This window comes from Pterocles gutturalis, unplaced genomic scaffold (assembly GCF_000699245.1).
Source record: "Pterocles gutturalis isolate BGI_N339 unplaced genomic scaffold, ASM69924v1 scaffold30821, whole genome shotgun sequence".
NCBI classification, from domain to species: Eukaryota; Metazoa; Chordata; class Aves; order Pterocliformes; family Pteroclidae; genus Pterocles; species Pterocles gutturalis.
In genome coordinates, this window is record NW_010101772.1 from 13,871 (window position 1) to 40,297 (window position 26,427).

Genomic DNA, 26,427 nt, shown 5'->3' on the forward strand with positions numbered 1-26,427 from the left:
ATTTTTAAACACCATTAGTAAAGCTTAAGTGTATTAGGTAGAAGTCTAACAATAAGACCGTTGATGATCTGGCCAATGCAACAGAATGCACCCTCAACAAATTTGCAGATGGTGCAAACCTGGGAGGAATGCTTGATGTACCACGTGGTCGTGCTGCCATTCAGAAGGACCTCCACAGGCTGGAGAAATGGGCAAACAGGGATCCTGTGCAAAGGGCTCAGGACAATCAAAGGGCAGTGCAAAAATCCTGCAGCTGGGGAGGGAAGTATAACCCCACGCACCAATAGAGGCTGGGGGCCTACTGACTGGAAAGCAGCTTTTCAGAAAAGAATTTGGGGGTCCTGGTTAACACCAAGTTGACTGTAAGCCAACAGCACACACCCTTGTGGCAAAGGCAGCCAACTAGCCTCCTGAAGACTTGTCACCAGCAAGTCAAGAGAGATGAGCCTTCTCTTGTACCCCAGGGAGATGACTTCTGGGTTCCCTAGTGCAAGAGTAAGCTGAGCGTCCTGGAGTGAGCCTGGTGAAAGACTGCAAAGGTGATGAAGGATGCCTCTGTGATACAGGGAGAGGCTGAAAGAGCTGTGATGGTTTTGTCTGGAGACTGGAAGGTTCTGGAGGGTTCTTAGTGTGTATAAATGCCTGGTGGTGGGTGGAGTAAAGGAGGTAGGGCCAGACTTCTTGGTGCTGCTCAGGACAGGACAAAAGCAATGGGCGCTAATTGAACTCCAGGCAACTGCCTTTAAATATCAGGAAACACTTTTTTACTGTGAGGGCAACACGGGTTGCCCAGAAAGGTTGTGGAGTTTCCATCCTTGGAGATATTCAGAAGCCATGTGGATGTGGTCCTGAGCAGTCTGCTTTAGTTGACTGTGCTTTGAGCAGAGGGGTGGACTAAGTGATCTCCAGAGGTCCCTTTCAACCTCAAATATTCTGTGGTTCTGTGAAAACATCAAATTCGAAACTTATAGCTTAAAAATCTACTGGAAGACATTAAGGATTTAAAGTGTGTTTTCAAACTGTTGAGAAGTTTCCAGCTGTAAGAAGAAATATGCTGTTATTATTATGATGATGCTGAGTCCCGAGCAAGGCTGCTTGGTAAAATCTCTGCTTTATGAAGTTCAACACTGCTGGCAGCTCAACTCTACTGATTAATATATTTGGTACTATTTTCTTAGTTACTTTGCATTTTTAAATTTTTCAGTCTTCCTACAGCAACTAGTATGTGAGATATCAAAAACAAGTATTTGCATGAGTCTCAGTGCTATGTTGAGTGTACTTTTTTCAAGTGTAGTGACGTTGATTTTTCTTTCATGAAAACTTAGGGATCCCATCTTCCTGGATTTTTTTGGTCCTATTTTGATTATAAATAGTGTTGGACAGAAGATATTTCCAGGTGTTAAAACTGTGCTGGTCACCATTTTGAAATTGAGTCATCTTGAAACATAGCTGTTTTGTAAGATTCCTAAATAAAGTTTCTGAGTAAACTCTTAATGAGAAACTGCAGTTAGAATATGCTTTCCTTTTTTTCTGTGCCAGTGCTAAATCCAATTTTTAGCAATTCACTGAAGAAAATTGCTCAGGCTCTAATTTCCTTTTTCTCTTGTTCATGTAACTTTTTAGTTGTTGCCCAAATAATTGTTTGTAATTATTTTCTGTGTGAGTTCATCTGAGGCTGGTGTCTAGTCTGCTTCATTGTCTATCTGTAATAAAAGGTAGTGGAGGGTGTGGAGTTAGAACTCTGCAGTTTGACTTTGTTATCTCTGAATGTTAGTAAGACTTGATGCTACAATTTGTTCCTTGTGTCCGAATATGGTATCTCGCTGATGTAGAAAGATGTGTAGAAAAATCATAGCAAGGGAACTAAATGGAGCTAAAAATAAACATTGTACTCATTTCAGGTGGTTTTGGATGTTGGCTGTGGAACTGGAATACTCTCCATGTTTGCTGCCAAAGCAGGTGCAAAGAAAGTGATTGGAGTCGACCAGTCTGAAATCATCTATCAGGCCATGGACATCATTAGGTAGGAAAAGTTCTGAGAAAAGTATGTTAGATGTTGCTGTAAAAGGTTATTAAAATACCGTTACTAGTTATAGATCACCTGTCACTCAGTGTGTCTTTTACTGAACACAGAAGAACTTCTTCGCTAAAGAGAACTTTTCCCAGGAGTCCTTGACATCTCAGAGTAGCTACAAATGTGAAATGGTGTTTTATTTCTAATGTACTGGATGACAAACTTAAGATTGTTCACGTCTTTCAACAAGTGCACAAAAAGTCCTTTCTGTGTTATTTATACTTATAGGAGGATAGAAGTAGCAGCCAACATGTATTACCTTTGGTGAGGAGAAGGGCAATACTTTAGAAAAACAACAAAAGTCTTAAACTCTCTTCAGAGTGATAAATTGCCACTTGAAGTACACAGTGAACCATTGCTAAGGCTGCACATTTATAGATACCTTCTGCTATAAAAGGTTCAATTCACATATAAATTGTTTCGATGTGAATTGAAAACTTTAATTTGTTTTGTTAAATGTACTTTTCATAAAGAAATAAAGCTGACAAGCTTGTAATGGAGTAAGAAATATTTATTGGAATACTAAACAACTCTGTATTGCTTAAAAATAAGCAGTGTGCTTCCACCTGTGATTTAAGTGTGTGCTCAAGAGCTTTTGTCCCTCCCAGAATTCAGGTTCATTCCTAGTATGCTAATTACTAGGAACAGTGCAACCCTTGTGTGTAAGTAAACTGGAATAAGTGGCATGATTCTTTCCCGAAGTTACATAGTAAACTTATTTTTAACTAAATGCTTGCCTTCTCTTTTTCTTAGTGTGAATAGCTGCCCCTAACATTTCTAGTGCAGTGAATGACTTGATTTTGGTCGTTCGTTGCTGTGGTGCTAGAATAGAAAGTTGAAGTATGCTTCCTGAATGGCATCTCTAGCTGTTTTTCCTACAATGTGTAAACTACATTGTTTTGTTTTGTTTTATCAATTAAAAACAAGTATGTGATGAATTAATCTTCTTCCTCTCTTTTGTTTTAAGATCATTGTTGTATGTGATCATTTAGGAAGTTATCCTTAGATCTATTTTTGTCCTTCTTAAAATATAGTTGTGGGTGGTAGCTCTTTAGCATTTTATTTCTCACTTTGAACTTCTGGTTTTACTTCTGTTCACAGCATTAAATATGATATTGGGGATGAACTGCTACTCTTCTAACGGAAGACTGCTTTATGTAGAGTATTTAATTGATCTTTCCAGCAGCCCACATGTTCAAGTAGCCCTTTGACCCTTTCCTTTCCCTCCCTTCGTTCTGATCATTCTCCCATTGTCTTTTAGATTGAATTTTTAATGTGATTACTGGTCTGCAGTGAAAGCCAGACAGAATGTAAGAGTAAGATATCAGGATAGGGGGGGAAAGGGGCAGAGATAAAAACTGCAGTGGAAAGATAGATTTCTTTAGTGGGAATACTTTTCTGCCCTCTATAAGAATAGCTATTGTAATAACGGTATGTGGAAGAAAGACTAATATCATTTATGAAGAAGAAAAACTACTAAATTTCAAGCATTTACATATTTAGTAATTTCACTGTCATGCAGTTTTTGTTAAAAAAAAAAAACACACATACAAAGCTGTGGTCACGTCACAGTAGCCTTCCACCTTACACAAGATGATTGTACCATTGCTTGCATATGAGGTCATACCCGATTAGTGCGGTTACTAAGCATTGCAGATGATTTTGGCCAAAATCATCTTGGGAGGATGCCTTTACTGGGGAATAACTGTAATACTGATCAAGAGGGAATGTTTGTTCTCAATGACTTTGCAGCTAGTTTTGTTAAATAAAAAAAACAAGTCGTGCAAAACAGCTTTGTAAGGAAGTTAATTTCCATCACTATCTTAGTGTGATGAGTAGGCTCTAATTGCTATAGACTTACACTACCAGGGTCAAAGAAGGAGAAATGGGAACAAGCAACTCGAAGGTAAAGAGAAGCGTAATTTTCAAATTGTCCTCCTTTCTGTTTTCCTGGTTTCTGAAGCTTACGCATTTGCATGCACAGCACACTGGAGGTATACAGATCTACTGTCTGCCATCTTTGCCTAGCACTTAATCTGCTGCAGTTTCTGTCTGCTCAGAAACATTCCCTCTGAAATATAACTGAGGAGTATTACAAGTTCTTGCTTGATTAGCTAAAAACAATTGTTATTGTGGGGAGAAATGCAAAATATAGATATATCTCTTGAAATCGAAAATATAAACTTGTTTGTTATGACTTGCAGATTAAATAAACTTGAAAATATCATTACATTAGTCAAAGGAAGAATTGAAGAAGTGGATCTGCCCTTGGAAAAAGTGGACGTAATTATATCTGAATGGATGGTAAGGCGCACAGATATTCTTTTCAAGACATCATTGTTTTCAGGAAAAGATGTTGTTTTATTTAATTTGAAAGACGATTCTTTAAGCAGTGCTATTTTTTTTAACCAAAAATTTGTCATGCTTATGAACAGTGCCTTTGACAGTGTGGGAGATGGGATGACAGTCCTGATCATGTAGTATTCAGATATAATTCCTGATCCCTCTTGTTTGTGTCCTTTCAGGTTAAGGTTCTCTAAGTACAGTTGAGCTGTTTGAGTACAGCAGTAAGTTTCTTTTACATAGTTGGTGTGCAAATCTACAGAAGTACTCTGTATTCCTGAATAATACTATTGTGCTGCTCACATGAAAGTAATGGAGAAATATTATATTAGTCATCTAGCTAGGTAATTACGATGAGTAAAATACCTTTAGTCTGCAAAAACACTTAAAGACTGTGCTGACTGTGTGGGAAAGGTGATAGACACTGGGAAATCTGCAAATACATAGAGCTTGTGTTTTTCATAGAAAGTGTTTTTCATTGCAATTTTTTAGTATAAGGATAAAGTAACTGATTTTAAAAGTACATAATAAAGATGATGGCCAACAGCAAATGTAGTATGCATTGTGTAAATGAGCCATTTCCTGGAATCTGTTGGATTTCAGCTGTTGGCTCACTACCTTTCTTTCATGTGCTGGCTGATGACTGTTACACGCTTGTGCTTACTACCTGCCTTCGGTCCTGATAAAGAAATCTGTAGGACAAGATCCAGAACCAGGCTGAACTTCATAATGACTGAATAAGTCTGTTTCCTGTCAAAAATGTGGTAGGAAACACCCCTTGTGACTTCTTTTGTGGACTTCCGCTAGTTAGTCTCCTCATATTGCAGACCTTCAAAAAGCACTTCAAAATGTTTTTTTCATGCTAGTTCCCACTGTTTGGACTTAAAGAAAAATTCCTTCAGACTTAAGATCAATAATGAAAACTTTGAATAAAAGTTACTTTTTTTTCCTCTCTGAACTGTGGCTGTTCTGTGTGCAAGGGCCTTTGCGAAAAAGTTCACACGTTCACTATGGATTCATATGTATCTAACTAGTTTCCAGGGAAAGGTGGAAATAAATTGTTTGCTTTGGTTTTTTCTGTTGGCTGTTTTTATATAAAATATTTCAGTGTGCTGGAAATCTGCAAAAGCTTTTCTTCCACTGCTATAATGACCGTTATTTGAAGCATGAGCTTAACTTAGTGTTGAGGTCACTAGTTTCAAGGAAGGTTTAAGCCATTGGCTTAAACTAGTGGTTTAAGAATCATGTGTTACGGTTGGTGCTTTCTGACAGTACAGTGACCACTCAAGAATTACAGTTGTTTCAGGGTAACTGCTGGTCAGTTGCCTAGTACGTGCACCAAGAATGATGTTCCCAAGATCACATTTCTCATTCGGGAACCCAAGATTTGGTTTTAGAAGCAACCTGGGCACTTAAGAGCTTAAATTGTGTTGTAAATCACTGCCTCAAAGATGTGAAGTAAAGGATTTTGAAAAGCAGCTCTCATAAATGAAGTATTGGATGTTCCATGTTTCCCATCTGTGTGCTGATTTGCTGTTTAATGTCATCATTGTATAGCCATGTGCATTTCACTTAATTAGGTATTCTAAATATTTAGGAATGTTAGCATTTTTATAGGTTGCTGCAATACACAGATAAAGAGGACAATGCCATGGAAGTAAGATTAATAGCTGGCCAGTGTACACGCTGTTCCAACACTGTCCAGAAAGGAACATTATGTTGGCTAGATGCAAATGAAGATTCCTCTTTGTCTGGCTTTCTTGTGTGAATTTGCTTTTTCTTTTCCTTCCCTACATGATACCGAACAGTGTGAAACCTTTTGTTAATATGTGAATGTAAGTGCTTGAAGATGTTGGAAATGCAAAGAGGGAGAGCAAAAAGAAATTCAAGATATGTCAGATTTCAGCTCTTTATTTAGAGAATCTGTATGGATTAGCAGGAAAATTCTAATGGGAACAGTATTTTTTCTTTGCAAGAAAAATATGAAAAGTTGCTGTTCTGTTTAGAAAAAAAACCTGCTTTTAGACTTTTATTAGCTAGAGAGCAACCATTTCATTTCAGTTTTGAAAATGTAAAAGTAAGGAACTTCATCTTCCCTTTGAGAAAGAAATGACCAGCTTTTTAGTAGAAAATGCATCACATGACAGTATAACATTTAAGATGTGCTGTGTATTCAGATTGTCTTTAACAGAGAACATGTCACCTTTTAGGTGTCTTAATTTAGCCACTAGCAAGACTGAATTATTAGTACTCAGCTCACAGATTTGTATCCTAGAGATCTCTTTGCAGTAGTTAATTTTGAGGATGCTAATACATGCTTAAGAAAAAAACAAGGCCCTGAACATTATTGGGGTGGAAGCAAGAGTGCCCCACAGCATCCTGGGGACAAGGCGTCAGGTATAATTCTCTTTCCAGATGGCACCCCTACAGGTGAGGCAGCGGCCTGTGAAATTACATTCTAAATTACACTACAGATGAGTACAGCACACTGAGCAAAATGCTTTGGTATAAGTAATAAATGACTTGATTCAGAACCATTGACAGTTTATGTAACTTACAGGAATGCTATAATGAATTGAGGGGGAAGATAGAACCGGGAAGTGGGGGGGGAGAACCAATGGTGCCAGAGTGGAAAGGTTGGGGAAAGGACAGTCAGAATTTCACTGTTTCTCACAATAAGGCGTGTCTTATAAATGTACTACTTACACTTGATTGGCAGACATTGTCGGTGATGGGCATTTCAGGCAGGAAGATGTAAGCAAAGAGCTGATCTGTAAAAATGTCACTCTGCAACCTGCTGACTGTTGCTGGAAACTAGTCTTAAGATACATTCTAGAGGTCACATTTAAAATACTAACCATTGTCCTGAGAATTTTTGTTGAGGTGCTGCTAAATGTTGTAGAACATGCAGAGAACCCATGTCTTTGGTTTATGATTCATTTCTACCTGTCCTGGTGAGCGTTGCCCAAGGTGGTACAGGGCACCATGAGGTTGCAAATGTGCATTCCATTTGGCGTTTCTCTGACAGTAATTTTAATGTTACTTGCAGTTTGAAGTGGGAAGGGATTCTCTGGGGATTGGAATTTGGTTGTTTTGGGGTTTTTTTTTTTGTATGGTGCCTCAGAGTTGTTACTAAAAAAAATGATACATACAGCTTTTCACTTGGTTTGAGGTGAATTTGATTTCTTTTGATGTCATAGGACTCTGTTGGGTAATTGTTGGTGTAGATTGGATGTTTATGGCCTGTAGTTTATTAATTTAGTAGCTGATAGATTCTTGCAGTTTGGGAAATTAAAGATGATAATTTATGTAACTGAAGTTTTGAAGTAACAATGCTATTGTTGAGAAATTTGCTGGGTGCTGCTCTTATTGAGGTGTGTGAGCATATAAAGTTCTTCAACTGTGTTGATAAAGTCTATCTTTAGACTGATAAAATAGGTTACGTAAGAAACATAATGATTTGTAAATTCTTTCCCTTTTCTATAAACAGGGTTATTTCCTCCTCTTTGAGTCAATGCTGGATTCTGTCATCTATGCAAAGGACAAGTACCTGGCAGAGGGGGGCTCAGGTTGGTGCACGTAATTCTTTTAATAAATTTAGCTCTGGGGGGAAACTAAATTAACTCAGAGACTTAGAATAAGCTATGCATGGATGAGAAAGTTGCCAGTCTAAATGAAAAATGTTTCCATTAGTATGGGCTTCAAGGCATTAATTTACTGTATGGGTAATAGAAGAACATAAGATGGGTACCAAAGTCTCAAGTTAATGGTGTTTATAAGAACAGAGGGTGTTATTTATTCTTAAGTACAGTCTAAATTTTTCCTCCCTACTTCTTCTCACACATATGAAAACTTGTTTTCCCCTCTTAAGTCCCAATTTCTGCATAACTACAAACAGAGGAAAAAAACAGTATCACATCTTACAGAATAAAACTTGGAGTAAGCTACAATTAATTAGAGGAAGAGTCCATAGGATATTTTCCTGGAGGAGGGAAGTGGCATGGGGAGGACATAGTTTCAAACACAAGAAGCCACCTGAAATGGCTAATGGAATTACATTGTTTCAGTTTAGCATATTTATTTTTTACTGGTGGGAATATACTCTTTTTTTTCTTGGTTGGAGGTAGAGAAGTGACAGAACAAAAAGGTTTTATCTTGGAGTTTTTATCCTTTTTAAGTAGCTTAGATAGTGTCGTCTTGAGCAGTGTTTAAACGCCTGTAAGTATTTATTTCTCATGTGATGCAGTTTTCTGCACGAGTTCTGCATATGCTTTGTTCCTTGTGCTTAATTCCTTTGTCAGTATCGTATTTCATATTGACCTTTTCAATTGTAGTCATCAGTCTGGGTGTTTTTTTTTCTTTCCCCTTTTGTGCTAACCATGCACATAGTTAGTTTCACTACACTGCCTTAATGATTGGATTAATGACTATGTAACAGTCCTCACTGCAGTGCTTCCCTTTGATTGCAGTGAGCTTTTGTATGCTACAGAGTGCAGCAGAAAAAAAGGAGGTTTTATACCATTGTTCAACATTCGATCACAAAGCTGAATATACGAGCAAGAGATTACTGTTCATGTGTTAAAATATTTAGAAGCCACTTGAACAGTATGACAGAATAAGAGCTTAGTCTCTTAATAGACTAAAAAATAGCATAGTCCAGCCAGATCTGGAACACAGGTGTGGGGTGCTCTGTGTAAGTATATGCTGATAATTTTACATCACTATATAATTTAATTTTAGGGGATGTCCTCAAATTTTAATGTTTTAGCTACTACCAAAGCCACCTGGAGAGGGCCAGAAATTTCTGACCTTTATTGAAACTGCATTAGTATCTTGTTCTCTGGGCTCTACTTGTATTGTTGGTAAGTTTGCTAGTGGCTTGTGCTATCCAAAGTTTCCTTTGAGAGACAGAATATGCTGGTTCTGCAGTGCACTTATCCTTTGTGGTCTGAGAATGGTCTTGGGCCCTTATTTGACTCTTCCAAAGCATACAGTATTACACAGTCCCCAATTGGTATGGCCGGATTTTAAATGGACTGCTGTTTCCTTAAGATGCTTTCAATTCCTGCTCTTCTGCCAGCTTGTATAGCAGGTAAATGGCTGCACCTGAGATGCGTGGGGAGGTTGCTCAGCAGTCAGCAAGATGGACACTTCTGCGGTGTAGATGAACAGGAGCAGAACTGTGGACACGTCCAAATTCAAATGAGCCAAAACCAAGAGCTCATTCTGAGGTGAAGTCTTACCAGAGAAAGTCCTGAATCTGCCATAAAGCTTAGTTTTGTCTCAAGCCACTTTGTACTGCTGAGCCCAAGATCATTATTACAGGAACTGTTTGAAAGCTGAGGAAAGCAACAGAAGCAGCTGCGATTTGGCCAGGTATTTTAGTGATTGAGCCGGGAATAGAATCCCAATTTCTGCATTTGTGTTCAGTCAGTCATATCGTCGTTATTTCAGTTTAGCCTATTGGCATGCTGAAGTGGATTATGCCGAACTGTCTAGGGTAATGTGTACAGTATATAATAGCTTTTTTGGGGAACATAAAATTCTTGCTGTCCAGGACTCATCTGTTGTTCTTTAGAGCTGTTAACTTGCTTGAGTATGTATTTTTGCATACACTTGAGTACAGTGCATATTGGTGAGGGGTGACATAGGTAAGGAAGGTGTCATTCAAAACCTTTGCTTGTTCATGTCAAAATGATGATGGTATTCACTTGCAATTATTTCTGCATATCTGGAGGATTGCTGCCTTACCCTTCAGCATCCTGAAGTTTGTGAGGCATTGCTGAGGGATAAAGGATTTCCCATCGTATTCTGTTCACCACGTGAGCTGTTACTAGTGACAGATGATTTCTGGGCACTGAGTCGAGAAGGACACAGATGGTCAAAACAATGAATCTGTGAGAGCACTGAGGAGTATGTGTTTTTGTCCAATCAGCATTTTGTTCATTTCACCTGTGAGAACATAATTATTAGATTATAGACTTAATCAGAAAAAAATGACAAGTCTGTCAGGATTGTACAGGAAAATGTTACAGGCTTGCAGAAAGAGCAGCAGATTTTCAGGGAGATCGAGGGTAGTGGCTGAAATGGCAAACACAATTTTAGGCAGATGCTTTTAAACATTTACAAAAGTCTACAGCATTTAGATGATTTAGCCTTGTATTTAGATAACATGCTTACAGTTCCAGTCAAACTTCAATATAGCATATGCTTCTGGACATGGGTGGGTTTGAAACTTGGAAGCTAATGTATCGCTGTAGACTTTTGCCTGTGCCGTGTTGGTGGAACACAGGCTAAACAAAAACTGCAGATGAGATGAGAGAATTAGTGTTTACATTTTGCGTGCTCTTAAGCACTTTGCGTAATTGATCATGAGTTCCACTGATGATTTAAGGATTTGCTGTGTGTATGAAGAGATTTAATAAAAACAGATTATAGTCTCACTCAAAGATTTCACACTTGATAGATGGTAAACTTTTTCCTGTTAACATTGTGTCCCAGAAACGTGGGCTAGTCTGAGGAAGGAAGGTTATAAGGAAGGTTTCATTTTTGTTTGCAGTGTCATTCCCATGCATGTAAGTGTATTTTGTAACTAGGGACTTCCGGTCTCTTTTCACCCGTCTTCTCACCATGCCCCTTATATCCTATAAAGAGCATTTAACTGAAATATTCGAAGCCTCAAAGGCTGTAGCTGCTTGCTTTTGTTGTCTGTTCTATCTTTTAATCTTTGGAGCATCAGTGGCGGCTCTTGAAGGTTTGAAATGCTGGAAGGTAAAGCCAAATATAATGCAGTTGTCACACTAGTAAACAGCAATATGAAAGCTTTGAGAAAGGGAAATTCCTTATTCATGGATCCAGGAACTACTTGCAAATACTCCAACTACCAGATGTTTTTTTGTGCATGTGTGACAGCTGTCAGGTGTACTGGAGCCAGATGATTTGTTTCAGACAAGACAGTTTGAACACCTTCCTGGTTTGATTCTCATCAAACTACCTTTTTACTGCTGAGTTAAATGTAGGCTGTTCCTGGAGAAACCTTCTGCTTTGAGTTCCTCGTCTGCAAAGTAGGGATGATATTTATTTGTTCTGTTTTAAACAGTTAGAAAGTGAGAAAAATGACAATGTTCATATTTTGTATAAACTTATCAGTCCAAATCTAGAAGAGGTTGCTTACTTTAATGTCTTCATATTAAAAAAAGAGTTTATTTAGAGAAGACTCTTCTTTAGCATTAATATGTATAAAGTTATTTCCTTTAGGCTAGATCTACTCTCACTATATGAAAGGTCTAATTTCAATTTGCTGTTTCTATCTTCAGTATTTTACAAGGAAAAAAAATACTGCTTTTCTGACTTACCCTGCTGCACCAGTGATTTCTCCATGCTCGTTTTGATAAGCCACAATTTCAAGCAGAGCTGAAGACAAAATTAATTTTACAGTTCACCAGACTTTGGGGAGGAAAAGAGAAATTTAGCTTCAGTTTTATTAACACTAGCACATTCACATATGAATAAAAAATAAAATAAGGTGTTTATTAGTAGGCATTTTGCTTTCAAGCCATAATATCAAGAATTCATATGTGGCTTCGAAGGCTTTAAAACTCTAAAAGTTTGAGAATTTCTTTGTGGAAAGAAACCTAGCTAAATATAAGCGTCTTTTCCTATTTGTTACTGCTATAGACAGTCATGTTCGTAGCAGCTGTTCCTTGTGTCTTTTCCAATCAGGAGTGGATAGAGATTGCCAAGAGATTGACTGCCTTTGCAGTAGGCAGCTGTTAAGAAGGCAAATGTCAGTCTTCCACTACTATTTGGAAAAGCTGTAAATAGATGCTTGTTCTGAAGATATTTCTGGGAGAAAGGAAAGCACAATTGTGTAGATAGTGTAAGAATGATAGCTGTCATCCTAAAACTGTGGGGGGAATTGATGTGGAAGTTCTCTTCTGTCTGTTGGGTCAGCTTCATACTCTTCAGATGTGGATAGAAGAGTGTTGTTCTTTTTTTTTTTTTTTTTTTCTCTAGTATCCAGAAATATTTTTTTAGGTTGTAAGGCAAATAGCAACTAGAGCTGATAAGCAACAGGGATAAAACTTTTGAGTAAGGATGCTTGCTCTTTTCGGGAAATAAGGTCTTTTCGCAGAGGTTTCTTGGTATTGCAAAGCCCTCACATGAATTTTCCTTTGCATGTCTGTCTACAGCTAATAAATACATTTTAGGTCAGTCTTTGTATAGAAGCCAGAATAGGATGTTCCAAATTCTTCAGACATAAATTTTCCAGTCATTTGCTGGCGATGGGATTCAACTACAAAGATATTTTGTTGTGAACAGAGCAGTGTGGGAAAATTAAGTTCCAATGCCTAGTCCCTTCTGTGGACAAATGGGACTCCAGAAAATAAAGTATCAGAAAAAGTGTCCAAAAGCTGAAAAAAGGTCTTTTATTTGTTATTTTAAGATGTCAATCACTTAAAGAGAAAAGAAATAAAGTCCTCTATGCATGTCTAAAATAAAATTTCACTGATCTGTTTCTGTTGTTACAGTTTATCCTGACATTTGTACCATTAGTCTAGTAGCCATTGGGGATATGAGTAAACATATGGACAAGCTACTTTTCTGGGAAGATGTGTATGGCTTTGACATGTCTTGCATGAAGAAGGCTGTGGTTCCAGAAGCTGTTGTGGAGGTGCTGGATCCAAACACACTGATATCTACAGCCAGTGTCATTAAGGTACCATACTTCTTAGATTTTTAGTAGGCAGATTAGAAATTTCCCTTTTTTTTATGGAGGAGGGGAAAAAAATACATGCACACACAAACTTTGGCATCTTCAAAGTGATACAAATGCAGTAAGGTTCTTGGTGTTAAGACTGTAAGACTCGTATTAACTGTTTTTTTTAACAAGTTTGCGCTCTTAGTAATCTTCCCATATTCAGATTGTTCTGTTCTGTTTTCTGTACTGCAGTACAGTTCTGTTGTAATTATATCCTGATGCAAGTTATTGTTTAAGCTTTTCTTGTCTATAATTTTATTACAGAGAAGATTTACAAGTATTAAGTTTTTTAAATTGGATATTCAAATATAAGAAGTGCTGAGACTGATATTTCTTTTCTTTAACTTGAATAACTCCTTTGGCCTTCTTTTGTATCTCTACTTTTTCTTTTTTTTTTACTTCAAGATTCTTTATTTGTGGATGATGAAGTCATTACAGATGTGTCTTACATTTTATTCGCAGAGCTTGTTGACTAGACTCCCTCTAGAGTCAGTGAAATAAAATTCCTAAGGACACCTGTAATAAGTTGTGTGACTTGAGGCTTACAAGCGTCTGTTTTCCTTGAGTGTAGGGGGAGGGTAGAGTGATCAACTCAGTTGTTGAAATATGTCATTATAGGGAAGATAAATTCCGCCCGTAGTGAATGCATGTGCACAAAACAGGGGTACCGAGATCGAGAATCTCAGGCTATAATTGTTGGGCATCTGAGACAGGTCTGATTGTGCAATGAGTGAGGCATAGGCACTTTTCTCACCTGCCTTTTCTTATAACATTTTGCATGTTCTGATTCAAATGGAAGTGTAGTTGAATGCTTCTTGCAAATAGGTCAAGTTTGATATACAGAAAATGAAGAACAAATAATGTTCTCTAAATTAACAGCTGTGTGGTTAAGTTGAGCTCTCTCAGTTTGTTAGGCAAACAAAGAAAATAACATCTGGAAAGTGTTAACAATAACTATAGTTAAATTTGCCCAGTGCACCCTGTAAGCTGCTGTCATTTTAGAAGCAAAATGCTTTACTGGTGATAGTACATGTCCCTTTCTAATATATACTGTCGTGAGCAGCCACTGTCCAGCTCAGGTGTACATGCTTAGCAGTTTGTCGTCATGCAGCATTTTGCATAACTGGTAAGTTTAATGATTTTGTACTCATTTGTTCTCAGTAACAATTGTGGTTTTTAAAATAACCTAAAGTCAATGCATGAGCTTGTTTGCTGGAGTTACAGTACAAAATAGTAAGATTAATGAGTTGAGCAACAGTGGCATTATATGTAAATTGTTTTAATCAATAGCCATTCCACAGAACAAATGGATTATCTTTTTGAGGGAAAGTTTCAAAATGTTCCAATTCATCATACGATTATTACAGAAGATATTTTAGTGTGTTTGTGCAGATTAGCTGCTGCTTGTTTTGAATAGTTTATAATTTAACTTTTCAGGAAGCAAAATGTTCCTTAAAGAAAGATGAGGCAGCATCAAGAAATATTGATGAATATTGTATATGACATTTAACTTCAGCAGTATGTGCTATTCTTTGATAAAATATTTTAACTAAGTATGTAAACTACAGAACTTCATATAGTGAAAAAACATGGTGGAATTTTTATGAACAGCTGAAAACTGAAGCTTAGCACTCTTTAAAAGCTGTGATGCTGTTTTGTGTTGATTTCAAAACAGAGCAGCAGTTCTCAGACTCGTGTGCCTTTTCTCCTGTGTTGTGTCACTCTGATATTTCATATAACTGATGCACCACGTGGTCGTGCTGCTGTTTGGAAGGACCTCCATAGGCTGGAGAAATGGGCCAACGGGGGTCCTGTGCAAAGGGCTCACAGCAATCGAAGGGCAATACAAAATTCTGCAGCTGAAATGTCTTGAAATTGTGGCCTTATGAACTAATTGCTGCTGAGATCTGTGTGGATGCCTGTGAAAGGTACTTGACTTCAACAATGGGCAGCTGTCATCAAGAGAGTTACCTAAGAGCAACTTTCTTGAACAGAGTAAGCTATTGTATCTAGTTCGAAACCACTGCTGGTTAAAGTGTCTGTTTACTTTGGCATTTGGGGAAGAGGGGTTTTAGATGTTTTGTCAGTGTGCAGGTAGGATTAGGTGGTTTTTAAGTCTCTTCCCATTTCTGGAGAGCTGGGTTAATATTGCCCTAGAAAAGTTGTCTTTTTATTGGAGCAACTGAACAACCTTCATCCAAAGAAAGATCTTAATTTAAATTCAGCTCTCTCACTGACGGAATTGTATTATTCCTTTCAACAGCATATTGACTGTAATACTGCATCCACTCCGGACTTAGAATTCTCTTCAGATTTCACCCTGGCCATTACAACGAGCACAAAGTGTACGGTAAGACAGTTTTAAGTTTCTTCTTATATGGTCAATATCGCATTGGGCTAATAGACGATGCATTAATTAAGCTTTGTTTATCATCGGTCCTTACCTTGAAACAGTCATTTCTGCAGTACAGAGGTGTCAGAATGAGCCCTTTTGGTAAGGAGAGATGGATGTAAAACTCCAGTAATAGTGTTATGGAATAATACAGGTAGATGAGGAAAGGGAAAGATAAAGAGTCTTAGCATGGGGGTTATTCTGTTTTGATCTCCAGCCCATTGTCTGAAGAAAGACCAAGCTCCAGTGCAGCCCTGGGTTAATTTTCTGAACATGGCCACTTTTGAATAACTGGTTAGTTAAACAGAAATCTTTACAAAATCATGCCAATCTTTTTGATATTTGGGTGGAGTAAAATAGCTTCTTTTGTAAACATCGTTTTCCCTAGCAGTAGACCTTTACAAAAAAAATTGTTTCTGTTCTATGATTCTATGGTATCATTGACTTATAAATCAAGATGTACATCTGCATTTTGTGACTTCCAGGGAGAAGGGGAGGGAAGTGCGGGAAGAGCAGTGTTTCTGAAATTTTGCAGTAAACGCAAGTTCTAAAAAATGATAAGAACTCTGTAAAGTATTTTGCACTTCATCATTTAGGTTTATTGACACTTTGAATGAAATTTCCACTCTTTCTGTGATGGATTGTAGAAGTTTAGTTGGGGGTTGACAGTTCATCCATCATATCAGGCTGCCTAACCTTGCAGTAAATGAACAATAAAAGACCATTATTTATATTGAGAATTTTTGAGGAGATGCTCTAAGATTGCAATTTGTCCTTTGAAAATAACATTTGGTGTTTTTCTTGTTTGCATCTATGTTTTGTTATTCTACTGGCTTTTCATTTTTTGCACTAAAAGAGAAAGCTGCTTGTGTTTCCCAAAATTCTGGCTTTTTGTACATGTCCTGATTTTAACATTTTTTTTAATATGAACATTTAAAAGTATTTTTGCTTTATTTACAAAAAAAAAAATCACAAAAATAACAGGTTGGAAATCCATCCTTATATGCTTGTATATATCATTTCAAAGCAGCTTTTTCTCCACCCTTTCTGTGCCATGAAAGTGTGAAAACAGATTTAGTTGTCTTTTTCCTAGTGTTGCTGTCAAGAGCAAAGCTCACTTCAGACCAGTGTTTCCATCAGAACTCAGACTTCCTCTGTTAAGCGCTCTGTTTTAAAAACCAAACAAATGGAAGGCTTAGATGCCTGGTGATATGTTAGTTGTTTGGGGGATCCTGTTGCAGATCTAGTTTGCAGCTACTAGTTTGCACTCTCATTGGGTTGTGGGGGGTGGGTTTCCACACCGCATTTTTCCAAGGCGCTGCATGGGTACAGAGAAGTACACGCTAGACACTCTGCCATGGAAATGTGTCAGCAGCATGGGATGCATGGTTGCTGTTGTTGAACTTGTTTTTGCAGAAGCATAGTAGTGATGAGAAGTAATTTAGCAAGTATTTGGATCAAAGAGCCATGACCTCGTCCGGTTGGAGTATGTAATGTAATGTTAATCGTTGAAGAGCTAAAGTTTCATCTGGCAGCTCTGGAGGCATTAGCCATGTTGGGGTCTGTTGCTGCCTCCCATCAACCTGTTTACATGTCTGTGGTAACAGGACAGGAAGTAGTAAAAACTGTCACGAATCGGAGACATAATGCAGTCTTTTTACTAACTCATTACCATATTTGCTTTGATTATGACTTGTAACACGTCCAGGACCCCTCAGGCAGGAGAGGCACTTCTCCTTTCTGTGGCAAGATGCTAAATGCCTCTAAAATCTGAAGGCTAAGTCAGGATATAAATGCCTGGACTTTGTGATGAGCTGTGAGAAACAGAAAAACTATGCAGTTTCCAAAACCTAAGAGCATTGTATTAATTGAAACGTACCTGACTTAAGTCTGTCCTTCTACATGTAAAATATTTTAAATTACCCTCACGCTTTTGTATGACAAAAAAAAAAAATCAATCTAGCAGAGTATTAAGTCATGCTCATGACAGATCAGGCTGATGTTTCTCTGTAGGTGCATCTTAAGTGTATTGCAGGTGATCCTGTAATGAATTTTAAATGCATTGTATATACACCATATCCTTAAAAGAAAACTTAACGCTCTAAACAGGTTTTTCTTCCAGGTATTTAAGCAATTAGATAAGTCTTCAAGAAAAAAAGTACTAATAAACCTGAGAAAGATGGAAAGATTGAGCAGAAATAATTATATTAAATGTGGTGCTTAGTTTTTTTCAGTTTTTAGGAGGTGCCAGGGAAGTCGAGGCTTTTCTTGGAGCATCTATTTCTGTTCATTTTTCTTTTTTTCCTCCTGTGGTTCACCACCAAGTAGTATCTTTTAGGTTTAAGTTTCTTTATCATTATTTTAACTTTCAAAGCCCAAAGCGGTTGCAGGGAGTCATTATATGAAATTGTTTCAAAGCACTTGTTAGTGCAAGTTGACTTGATTTCAGTCTTATGAAGATAATGGCCAAAAATAAATTTAATTAGCCTGCAAACGTGCATTTTGCTGGTAAAGAGCTAGGGTTTGTCACTGCTGGTTTTAATGAGACATCTGGCTAATATCAGTTAGTAGATGCTGCTAGGAAAATACTCCATTAATTGTATTCTAAGTTGATCACTGTGTGAGCTTTTGAGATAAAATATAATGGTGATTACCCTCAGTGTGGAAATCAATTGACAAACCCTCTCTTTTGTTTGTGAGCGTTTCCCCTGTGAGTCCGTCAAGGTTGATCTTTCCGAGCTGAATAACAGTATCCCCTGGGAGGAAAATGGCAGTATCTCTTCATTGCTCCCCAGAGATCTTGTCAAAGAGCAGGGGATGTGTATAAAAAGTGGGAGGGAGGATGGGGGTGAAAGAAGGATAATAAACCAGAGGACGTGACTGTTGTATTAAAACCTTTAGGAGGAAAAAGGAAGTTGGGTTGACTGGAGAAAATTATTTTGACTAAGGAAAAATCTTTGCTTGTTAAATCTTCTTAAATGTTAGGCAGTTTCATTTCTTAATATCCAATTATCCACTTGAGATAACAACAAGTATTAGCATATAAGTCTTTAATTCCAACCTTAGGTGAGAAACTAAATATTTTTTAAGTTAAAAGTTGAAAATTTGGCTTTGGTTACCGTGGTTAACCACAGCTTGAATGCCCAATTTCTGTTTAAAGGAAAGACTATCATGTTACGAAGCAGGATTTATCCTTCTGAAATATTGAATTATTGGTAGACTCCTCCACAGCGATCTCCAGTTTATTCTTCTTAAAACACAAAATTTTGGGGTTTTAATAGTGAGGGGTTTCTTTTCCTTGTGATAAAAAATGCAGCAGCTCTGCTGCATGGATGACAAACATTCCATCTCCATGCTTGGATAAACTCCATCAAAAGCACATTATCTCCCACTTCTGTGGCCAGCTGTCTAATTGTATTTGTTGTAGCCACTCACTGTTGGAACATGATACTAGAGAAGAGCAAGAATGATAAATTACTCACTGTAGGTGATAGCGATGATGATAATTTTTAATTTCCTTGTTCCTAAGTGAATTGGTGAGGTTGCCTTTACAAGTTCTCACAAGGAGTCAAGCAGTCTCATTTGTTTTATCCTGTTAAAATGCTGCATGTACAGCCAGCCATTTTCTTTAGAAAAAAGCCTTTGTATTCAGATATACTTGAATTAGAATTTAGACTCCTCTTCCCATTTCAGCTAAGGGCTCTAAGTGGAAGAGTGTAATTAGTATGTACTAATATTCATCTATTACGTGTGTTAAAGCTTTTTATGATCTTAAAATATCTGGTACATGTTATGTGAATAAATGAGGGGGGGGGAAATAAGCTCAAAATAATTTATCTGTGAGGGAAGAAAAATTTGTTGAAGTGAATTTTTCTGTGAGGAAGTGCTTCACTGACAGTTTTTCATATGTTTGCACAAACATCTTTGAAACCCTCAGGGATGGATGAAGGCCTTAAGCTACTCAACATGAACTCTTCATCAAAACCTGCTTTTGACAAAATCAGGTAGAAGTTAGAGGCTGCTATTGTAATTTCAGGAATATTTTATTCTTGGTCATTGACTTAAATATTTGGTGACCGTTATAGGGTACTGCTTTGAAGTCTCAGTAATACACATCTATGCCTAAATGTTTCCTTAGTTGTTTATATAAATCTTCTTAGTTCCCTGGGTAGATGTGGAGACTTTGTTCTGGGATTGGAGCTTCTGTCCTCATAGCTCTGCTTTTCTCCTGGCAATCTATTTGAGAGTAGGAAGAATAATATTTCTGCAGTGTTTCCTAATATTTAACATCCTTTGAGGCTAGAGCATATGTCAGGCTAGAGTTGCAGTTATTTATTACCAGTTTAGAAGTCATTATTTTTGTTTTCCTCTTTCATGGTATTGAAGAGACCAGCACTTGAAAGATTCTTCCAGAGAAGACTTAAGTTCTTGCTGATTAGTCATTGGTGAAGTTGTAAATGAGCTGTCACAAAGGTGGAGCAAAAAGATGAGGAAAACTGCAATGGAAAAAATAACAGTTGTTATGCTTAAAAATAATAATAAAAAAGAAATGAAGGCAGTAGTTGTAAAACATCATCTAGAATTTATAGGGGTGTTATTTGCTTGTTCCTTTTCTTTAGTTTGCCTTCTTGTGAAAAAGATGACACCTTAAATAAAAATCTGGCCAGCCCTATGTTCCATTTTAATACACCTGTGTCTGTGATTGCTTCTAGAATGCCACTTGTGATTTTTTTTTCCCCCTTATATTTTGCTGCTTAGCTGCATGTGTTAAATTTTACAAGGAGGGAGGATGTAATCTTCCTTCAAGCTGTAAACATTGGAGATGTCTTTCTTGTAGAATTGCATATTTAATAGAAGTTTGTGATTGACTATTATAGCTACTGCAATTTGTAGCAGTGTTCAAAAGTGAAATTAAAGGAAATGTTTTGAATTTCACTTTTACAGTTATTTCCCTGAAATGTACTTTAATATTAAAGATATGTATTGTGTATTTCAGCACAAAACCACCAACAGATAATGAATTTAAAAAGTTAAGATACAAGGGAAGATATCAATTCCTAAAAATAAAGTAAGCAAAACCACAATCTTATAGCTAGTTTTGAATTGTCAGGTGTTTCCACTTTGATTTGTGTAGGAAGCTATTCACAGTTTATCCTTAGGGACTTGAGGAATTTATTAGTTAGGATATTTTTCTGTATAGTTTCTTTTTGGCTCAACAATTATTTCAGTATCAATATTGGAGGGCATATATCCATTTTGGAACATAACAAAAATAGTTTAATGGATCAAAGTAGAACTCTTGTTCTCTGCAATACCTTGAACTCCGTAATCCCTGAAGCTCTGCGTAGGTGGTCTTTGTGAAGTGTGATAATTGCTGTTACTACCTCTTGATTTAGATAGTCAAAGTCAGTGTCTGACTTAGGGAAACCATTGATACTTTCAGGAACAAGGTGGCTATTTATCGTAGTCATTTACAGCAGGTGTACAAATCCTGTTTCCCTGAGCACAGGAGGCTGCAGATAAGAGGGGAATGTTTCTTGTTTGTAACTGTAGTTTCCTTTCAGCCTGAACTTGATCTCAAAATTGCAAATCTGGAGATACTTTCTCAGGGTAGCACGTAGGCTGTTTCTGTTACTGCTTGCTGCCAAGTGTATAGAGTCTGATGTATTAGTCTGATGGGTCAATAAAGTTTTGTCAAAACCTTCTCAGTCTTTACTCAAAAAGGCATATTAGAGGCAAGGCTGTAATTCACTGGGGAATGTGAATCTCAAGATTGAGTGATAGGGACTTAAGGGATGCAAGAGTCACCGTTTATAACATCTGGTGCTCATTTGTCACAAAGTGTGTCTTTGGCTCATTTTTTTTAAGAATATTTGCCCACATCAGAATTTGGAACTTTCCAGGCTTCTCTGGAGTGCACTTCATTGAAAAGCTAACAAGGGTGCATTAACAGAGACTGGCATTGTGTTCTCCACCATGTTGGTGAAATCTGTTCTGGATTTAGACTAGAGGGGAAAAATACGGGAATGGTTTAGCCATCATTCAGATTACATATTTCATAATGATAAAGCCCTGTGCCATTCAATTTGTATTTGAGTTATTTGAACTTCAGGGACTCTAACAAGGCTTTTTTTGTCAAAAAAGCAGGCCAGTATTAGAAGACTGTGTAACTAATAGTGTTGATATACTGTTTTGTGTGCTGGCATTTTGTATTTCTTTTCCTGTTCAAGCTGGCAGAAAAGTCCCACTAGTGAATTATGGTCTGAAGAGAGAGTCTTGTTGAGGTTAGGAGTGGGATGGCAGGAGGGACGGAAGAAGCATTCTGAGGAACCCTACAGAGAGTTACTATTAGAAACTACTAACTGCTGAAAAGGCCAGCATGAGGCATTTGCAAATCCTTTTCCTTTTCTGTATGTGTCATAGAGGAAGAAAAAATATTCCTGGTCATGTTCCACCTCTGTTCAGAGGGAGTTGTTTTTGTGTTAAGCTATGCAAAGAATGAACAGGCCATGCAGAATCCCTTGTACTGTGTGTGCATTTAACAAGGGTTGTGTTTTGCACATCTGAAAGGCTGTTTTCTCATATGTAACTCTGCTTGCAGTTAGGGTATATGGGTTATTTTGGAAACTCAGACTGCAATTTGGTATGTAATAAAATGCACTTACAGTGGGCTGAATATTCTCAAGTAGAACAAAGGTGTGATGACAGCTTATTTTTTTGACTTAGGATTTCTAGCATGCTTGAAAGCATAAATCTTAGCTTATTCTTCTTAGTAAAGGCTTGGAAAGGAGTAGAAATACCAATAAACGTATATATTGATAGACTTTTTCTTGAGTGTCACTATTACTCCTTTGTCATATTTTACTTTTCCTCTTTTTTTTATAGGCAGTTGCTGGTTATTTTGATATATTTTTTGAGAAGAACTGTCACAACAAGGTGAGGATTTGGGGTTATGCATTTTAAAAATGTCTTTGAGAGGTGAGGGTGTTTTTGTATTTTATTCTGCCTCGAGGTGTTTGGCAGTGAGTCTGTTTTGCTGTAGCAAATGCTTCATGTGCGTGTTTTTGGTAATTGATTGATGTGGTGTGATATCAAAAATGTTGTTCTTAATAAAACTCTTGAACTCTTCCATTGCAGGTCTTGTTTTCAACTGGTCCCCGGTGTACCAAAACACACTGGAAACAGACAGTTTTTCTCCTGGAGAAACCAATTCCTGTAGAAGCAGGTATATTTAAATTCAGTTGTGGTGCAACAATGGTTGTGTTACACTGCTGTTCTCATGAAATTTAAATTAGAAATACTTTTAAAATGGCGTGTTAAAAAGAACCAGTAAATAAATTTTTCAGCTGTTGTTAAAGAAATTTTTTGTCTTGGCAAAGCACTGGAAAATATCCATCAATGCAAAATAAATGTTAAAAATACATCTAAATGTCTGCAGAGATATATTGTAAGTGGGCATACGTCTTATACTTGAGTAGCTCCATATGGTAATTTTGATGAGAAAACTTCTGTGTCAAAGCATTTCTGAGGCAGAAAAATGTAAGACCATAACACTGCTACTAACGTTCTCTTAATTTTAACATTAATAATGTTCTTAAGTATCGTATTTGTCAAGTGATTGCATAGGATTTTTTGTAGCACTCCTGAACTATGCTGTATTTGTTAAATGAATGATGAATACATGCATGGGTGTTGTACCTGGCACTGTGGGATTACCTTGTAAATTGAAAACAGTTTCAAAGAACTCGCAGCCATGAACTTGATCCATTGAAGTATGGAAGGTGTTACTTTGATACACTGTAAATTTTTTTTAAATAGATAAGTACTATAAGGTGTTTAAACTTCAATTTGATGCAAGTAAAAAGGCTTTTGTTGTCATCAGGGATAACCCAAAATTCATATGATAAATTGTTGAAGGAAGGCTTTGAATACTAAAGTGATGCTTGTTAATGGTTTTTCATTATTTATATTTGGTAAGTTTTGAAAATACTTTTCTATGCAAGTAGTCAAATAGCCCTTGCTTTATAGACACAAAAATATGTCCGTGACTGTCACAGGATAGTCATGCAAGAGGGTGCACATACACTAGGTCAAGAACTATAAATCTTGCCCTCTTATTCCTATAAAAGTGCACTTCTTCTCAGACTCTCCTGGTCTTTTTATAATCAGAGGAAATAAAGTAGTTACATTTTTATGCTGTTTTATTATTTTTTACTTTTCTCCAATTAACCACTAGGTATTTATTCACCACTGTTAAACTCTAACCCAGTGGTGAATTAGTCATCTTTGAAGGCTATTTTTCTTCACAGACCAGTAAGACCAAGGGAGGAAGCTCAGAATGGGGCGTATTTCTGCTGGTTGGTTAATAAACTCATGGTAATCCATGGTCACTGCCTGAACAGTTTATAAATAAATAGGACATATTGTGTGAAAGCATACAAAAACTTAGTGGATGCTGGAAAAATAAATGAGGTCAAGAGGCTTAGAGTTGCTATAGAGAAGTATTGACTTAGATGGACTATTGTCTCTCTTAACAGACCTAATTATGAGTGCACAATGGTGAAAGCAGTGTCTGTGCTCAATAAAAACTGCTTTTACAGTTGCTCTTCAAGCTATCAGCCGTGACAGCTTTTTACCAGGAGCTTCTTTCCTAAAGGCACTGTGGTCTATGTTACCTGACAAACTATTTCTCTCTTTCATGCTTTTGACTTTATATTCTTAAATAATTTTTATTAGTGTATTCTTAGGTCCTGTCACTTTTTGGGATGCATTTATCCTTGGCTTGTGTTCTGTTCAGTTTCTCTTTCTAGACAAGGCTGGCTAAGGTCTCCTTGCTGCAACTCATTAAATTTCAATGTCACAGAGAGTGAAGTTAATTTTTTTTTAAGTGCAATGACATTTGGTAGAATATGCACATTATTTAATATTACACAGATCATTTGACATTTACCAAATGTGTGAAATTACTGGGAGGTGTGTCTGGCTCTAGAATTCTAGGCACAGTGACTTTCTGAAGACAGATGCAGAAACAGTGTGCTTTGAAGCAGTGAACAGAACCTAGCTGAGCTTCAAGATCACATTTGCCGTAACTCCTTCCTTTTTTTTTTTTTTTTACTAGCTCATATTTCTTAAAATTATTCCCGTAACAAATCTTGTAACAGCCATGTTTCTGTTTTCTTTCTACCTGTCTCCTTCTCTTTGTAATTATTTAAGTTCCCCTTTCCTGTCCTTTTGCCCATTCAGCCACTCCTCGTAAGACTTGTGCTCCAAAACCTTCACCATCTTTGGATGCGCTCCAGCACCTCAATGTCTGTCTTGTGGTGAGGGGTCCAAAACTGCACATAGTATTCGAGGTGTGGTCTCACCAGTACCGAGTACATGGGGACAGTCAGTTCCCTGGTCCTGCTGGCCACACGGTTTCTGATACAAGCCAGGATGCTGTTGGCCTTCTTGGCCACCTGGGCACACCGCTGGCTCATATTCAGACAACTGTCAACCAACACCCCCAGGTCCTTTTCTGCTGTGCAGCTTCCCAGCCACTCTTCCCCAGCCCCATGGGGTTGTTTGTTGTGACCCAAGTGCGGGACCTGGCCCTGAGCCTTGTTGAACCTCACACAGTTGGCCTTGGACCGTGGATCCAGCCTGTCCAGATCCCTCTGTAGAGCCTTCCTACCCTCAAGCAGATCAACACTCCTGCCCAACTTGTTGTCATCTGCAACATTGTTTGAGTCAGGACAAGCTCTTTTCTTAGTAAATATTGGAAAATAAATAGAAATAATTATGATTTGAGTCTTGTAGTAGTCTGACTGGTCTACCCATGGTGGCATCTCCTTTCAGTATTTTAATAGGTTGTGAAAGAGGAATTTGGTGGTATAAAATGCATTTTTAAATATTTTCTTCTTTTGAAAGCGTCTTTCAGACAGGTGGTGGGTTTTTTCTCCAGTAAAAAAAAAAAAAAATTGTTCCCTCAGATTTGTAATTATGAGTAAAATAGTGAGGCTGCCTTAAAGTCTCTATCAGGTGCTTTATAGCCTTTGGGGATATGCCTGAAGTGGTGGTTATAAAGCACTGTTTGTATTTGGATTTGCTCTGTAAAAGAGGTTGAGCTTACAGATATTTGAACCTGTTGGGTATTTGACAGGAAAAGGCTCCTTTATGCCATGCTAAAATTGTTTTGTTCTGCAGTGTGAACTAGCTAATTTTCTCAGATGTTTGATGCCAGATTTATTTGTTGTAAAAATAGATCTGTTTTCTCAGCCATAAAAAAGACTGAATGTTTTGATCTCTATTCTAACGATAACAGAATCAAGCCGTTACAAACCAAAGGATGGGGCTTGCAACTAATCCTCCCTCCCCTGCCATTTCTGCCACAGCCTGTGCTAGGTGTGCAGTGTTTGCAAATTCTCTGGGATGAAAAGGGAGAGGTTTAATCTAGGTCCAAAGATCTGGAGAGTGAGGCAATAAAAGTTACACCTAATTAATATTTCTGATTTGCCACTGAATTTCAGCTTGATACCTCACTGTGGTAAACAGCTTTGTGTATAGTTTGAATGGATTATTTCTGTTGATTTGGTTTAGATTTAATGTGTTAGTGAGGGTTAGTCTCTTACTGCTCGTGTATTCTGAAAAGCCAGTTTTCATCCTCACAGACTGTGATGAGAGACTTGAAGCTAATGTACAATGAGGTAAACCGAAATAGTGTCAGCGTGTTGGATATGCTTTAACTGCTTAGCATGCGGTAAAATTAAAAAACTGGAGAAAGAAGCCGGATGATATTTTATTACCAGAAAAACTGAATTTTCTCAGACAAAAGAGTATTCTATTGTAGACTCCCTACAGAGTACGAGGCTTCACTCA

The 26,427-nt window shown here is 37.5% G+C and overlaps 1 protein-coding gene across 1 annotated transcript in view; it reads left to right on the forward strand.

Moving 5' to 3' along the window:
• PRMT3 (protein arginine methyltransferase 3) overlaps positions 1-26,427 on the forward strand; it is a 44,213-nt gene that overhangs the window by 13,870 nt on the left and 3,916 nt on the right. The window contains exons 8-14 of the mRNA XM_010084441.1: positions 1,902-2,023; positions 4,279-4,378; positions 7,908-7,986; positions 12,949-13,136; positions 15,442-15,528; positions 22,456-22,506; positions 22,708-22,795. Coding sequence (XP_010082743.1) covers positions 1,902-2,023; positions 4,279-4,378; positions 7,908-7,986; positions 12,949-13,136; positions 15,442-15,528; positions 22,456-22,506; positions 22,708-22,795 — 715 coding nt within the window. The remainder of the gene's footprint in view (positions 1-1,901; positions 2,024-4,278; positions 4,379-7,907; positions 7,987-12,948; positions 13,137-15,441; positions 15,529-22,455; positions 22,507-22,707; positions 22,796-26,427) is intronic.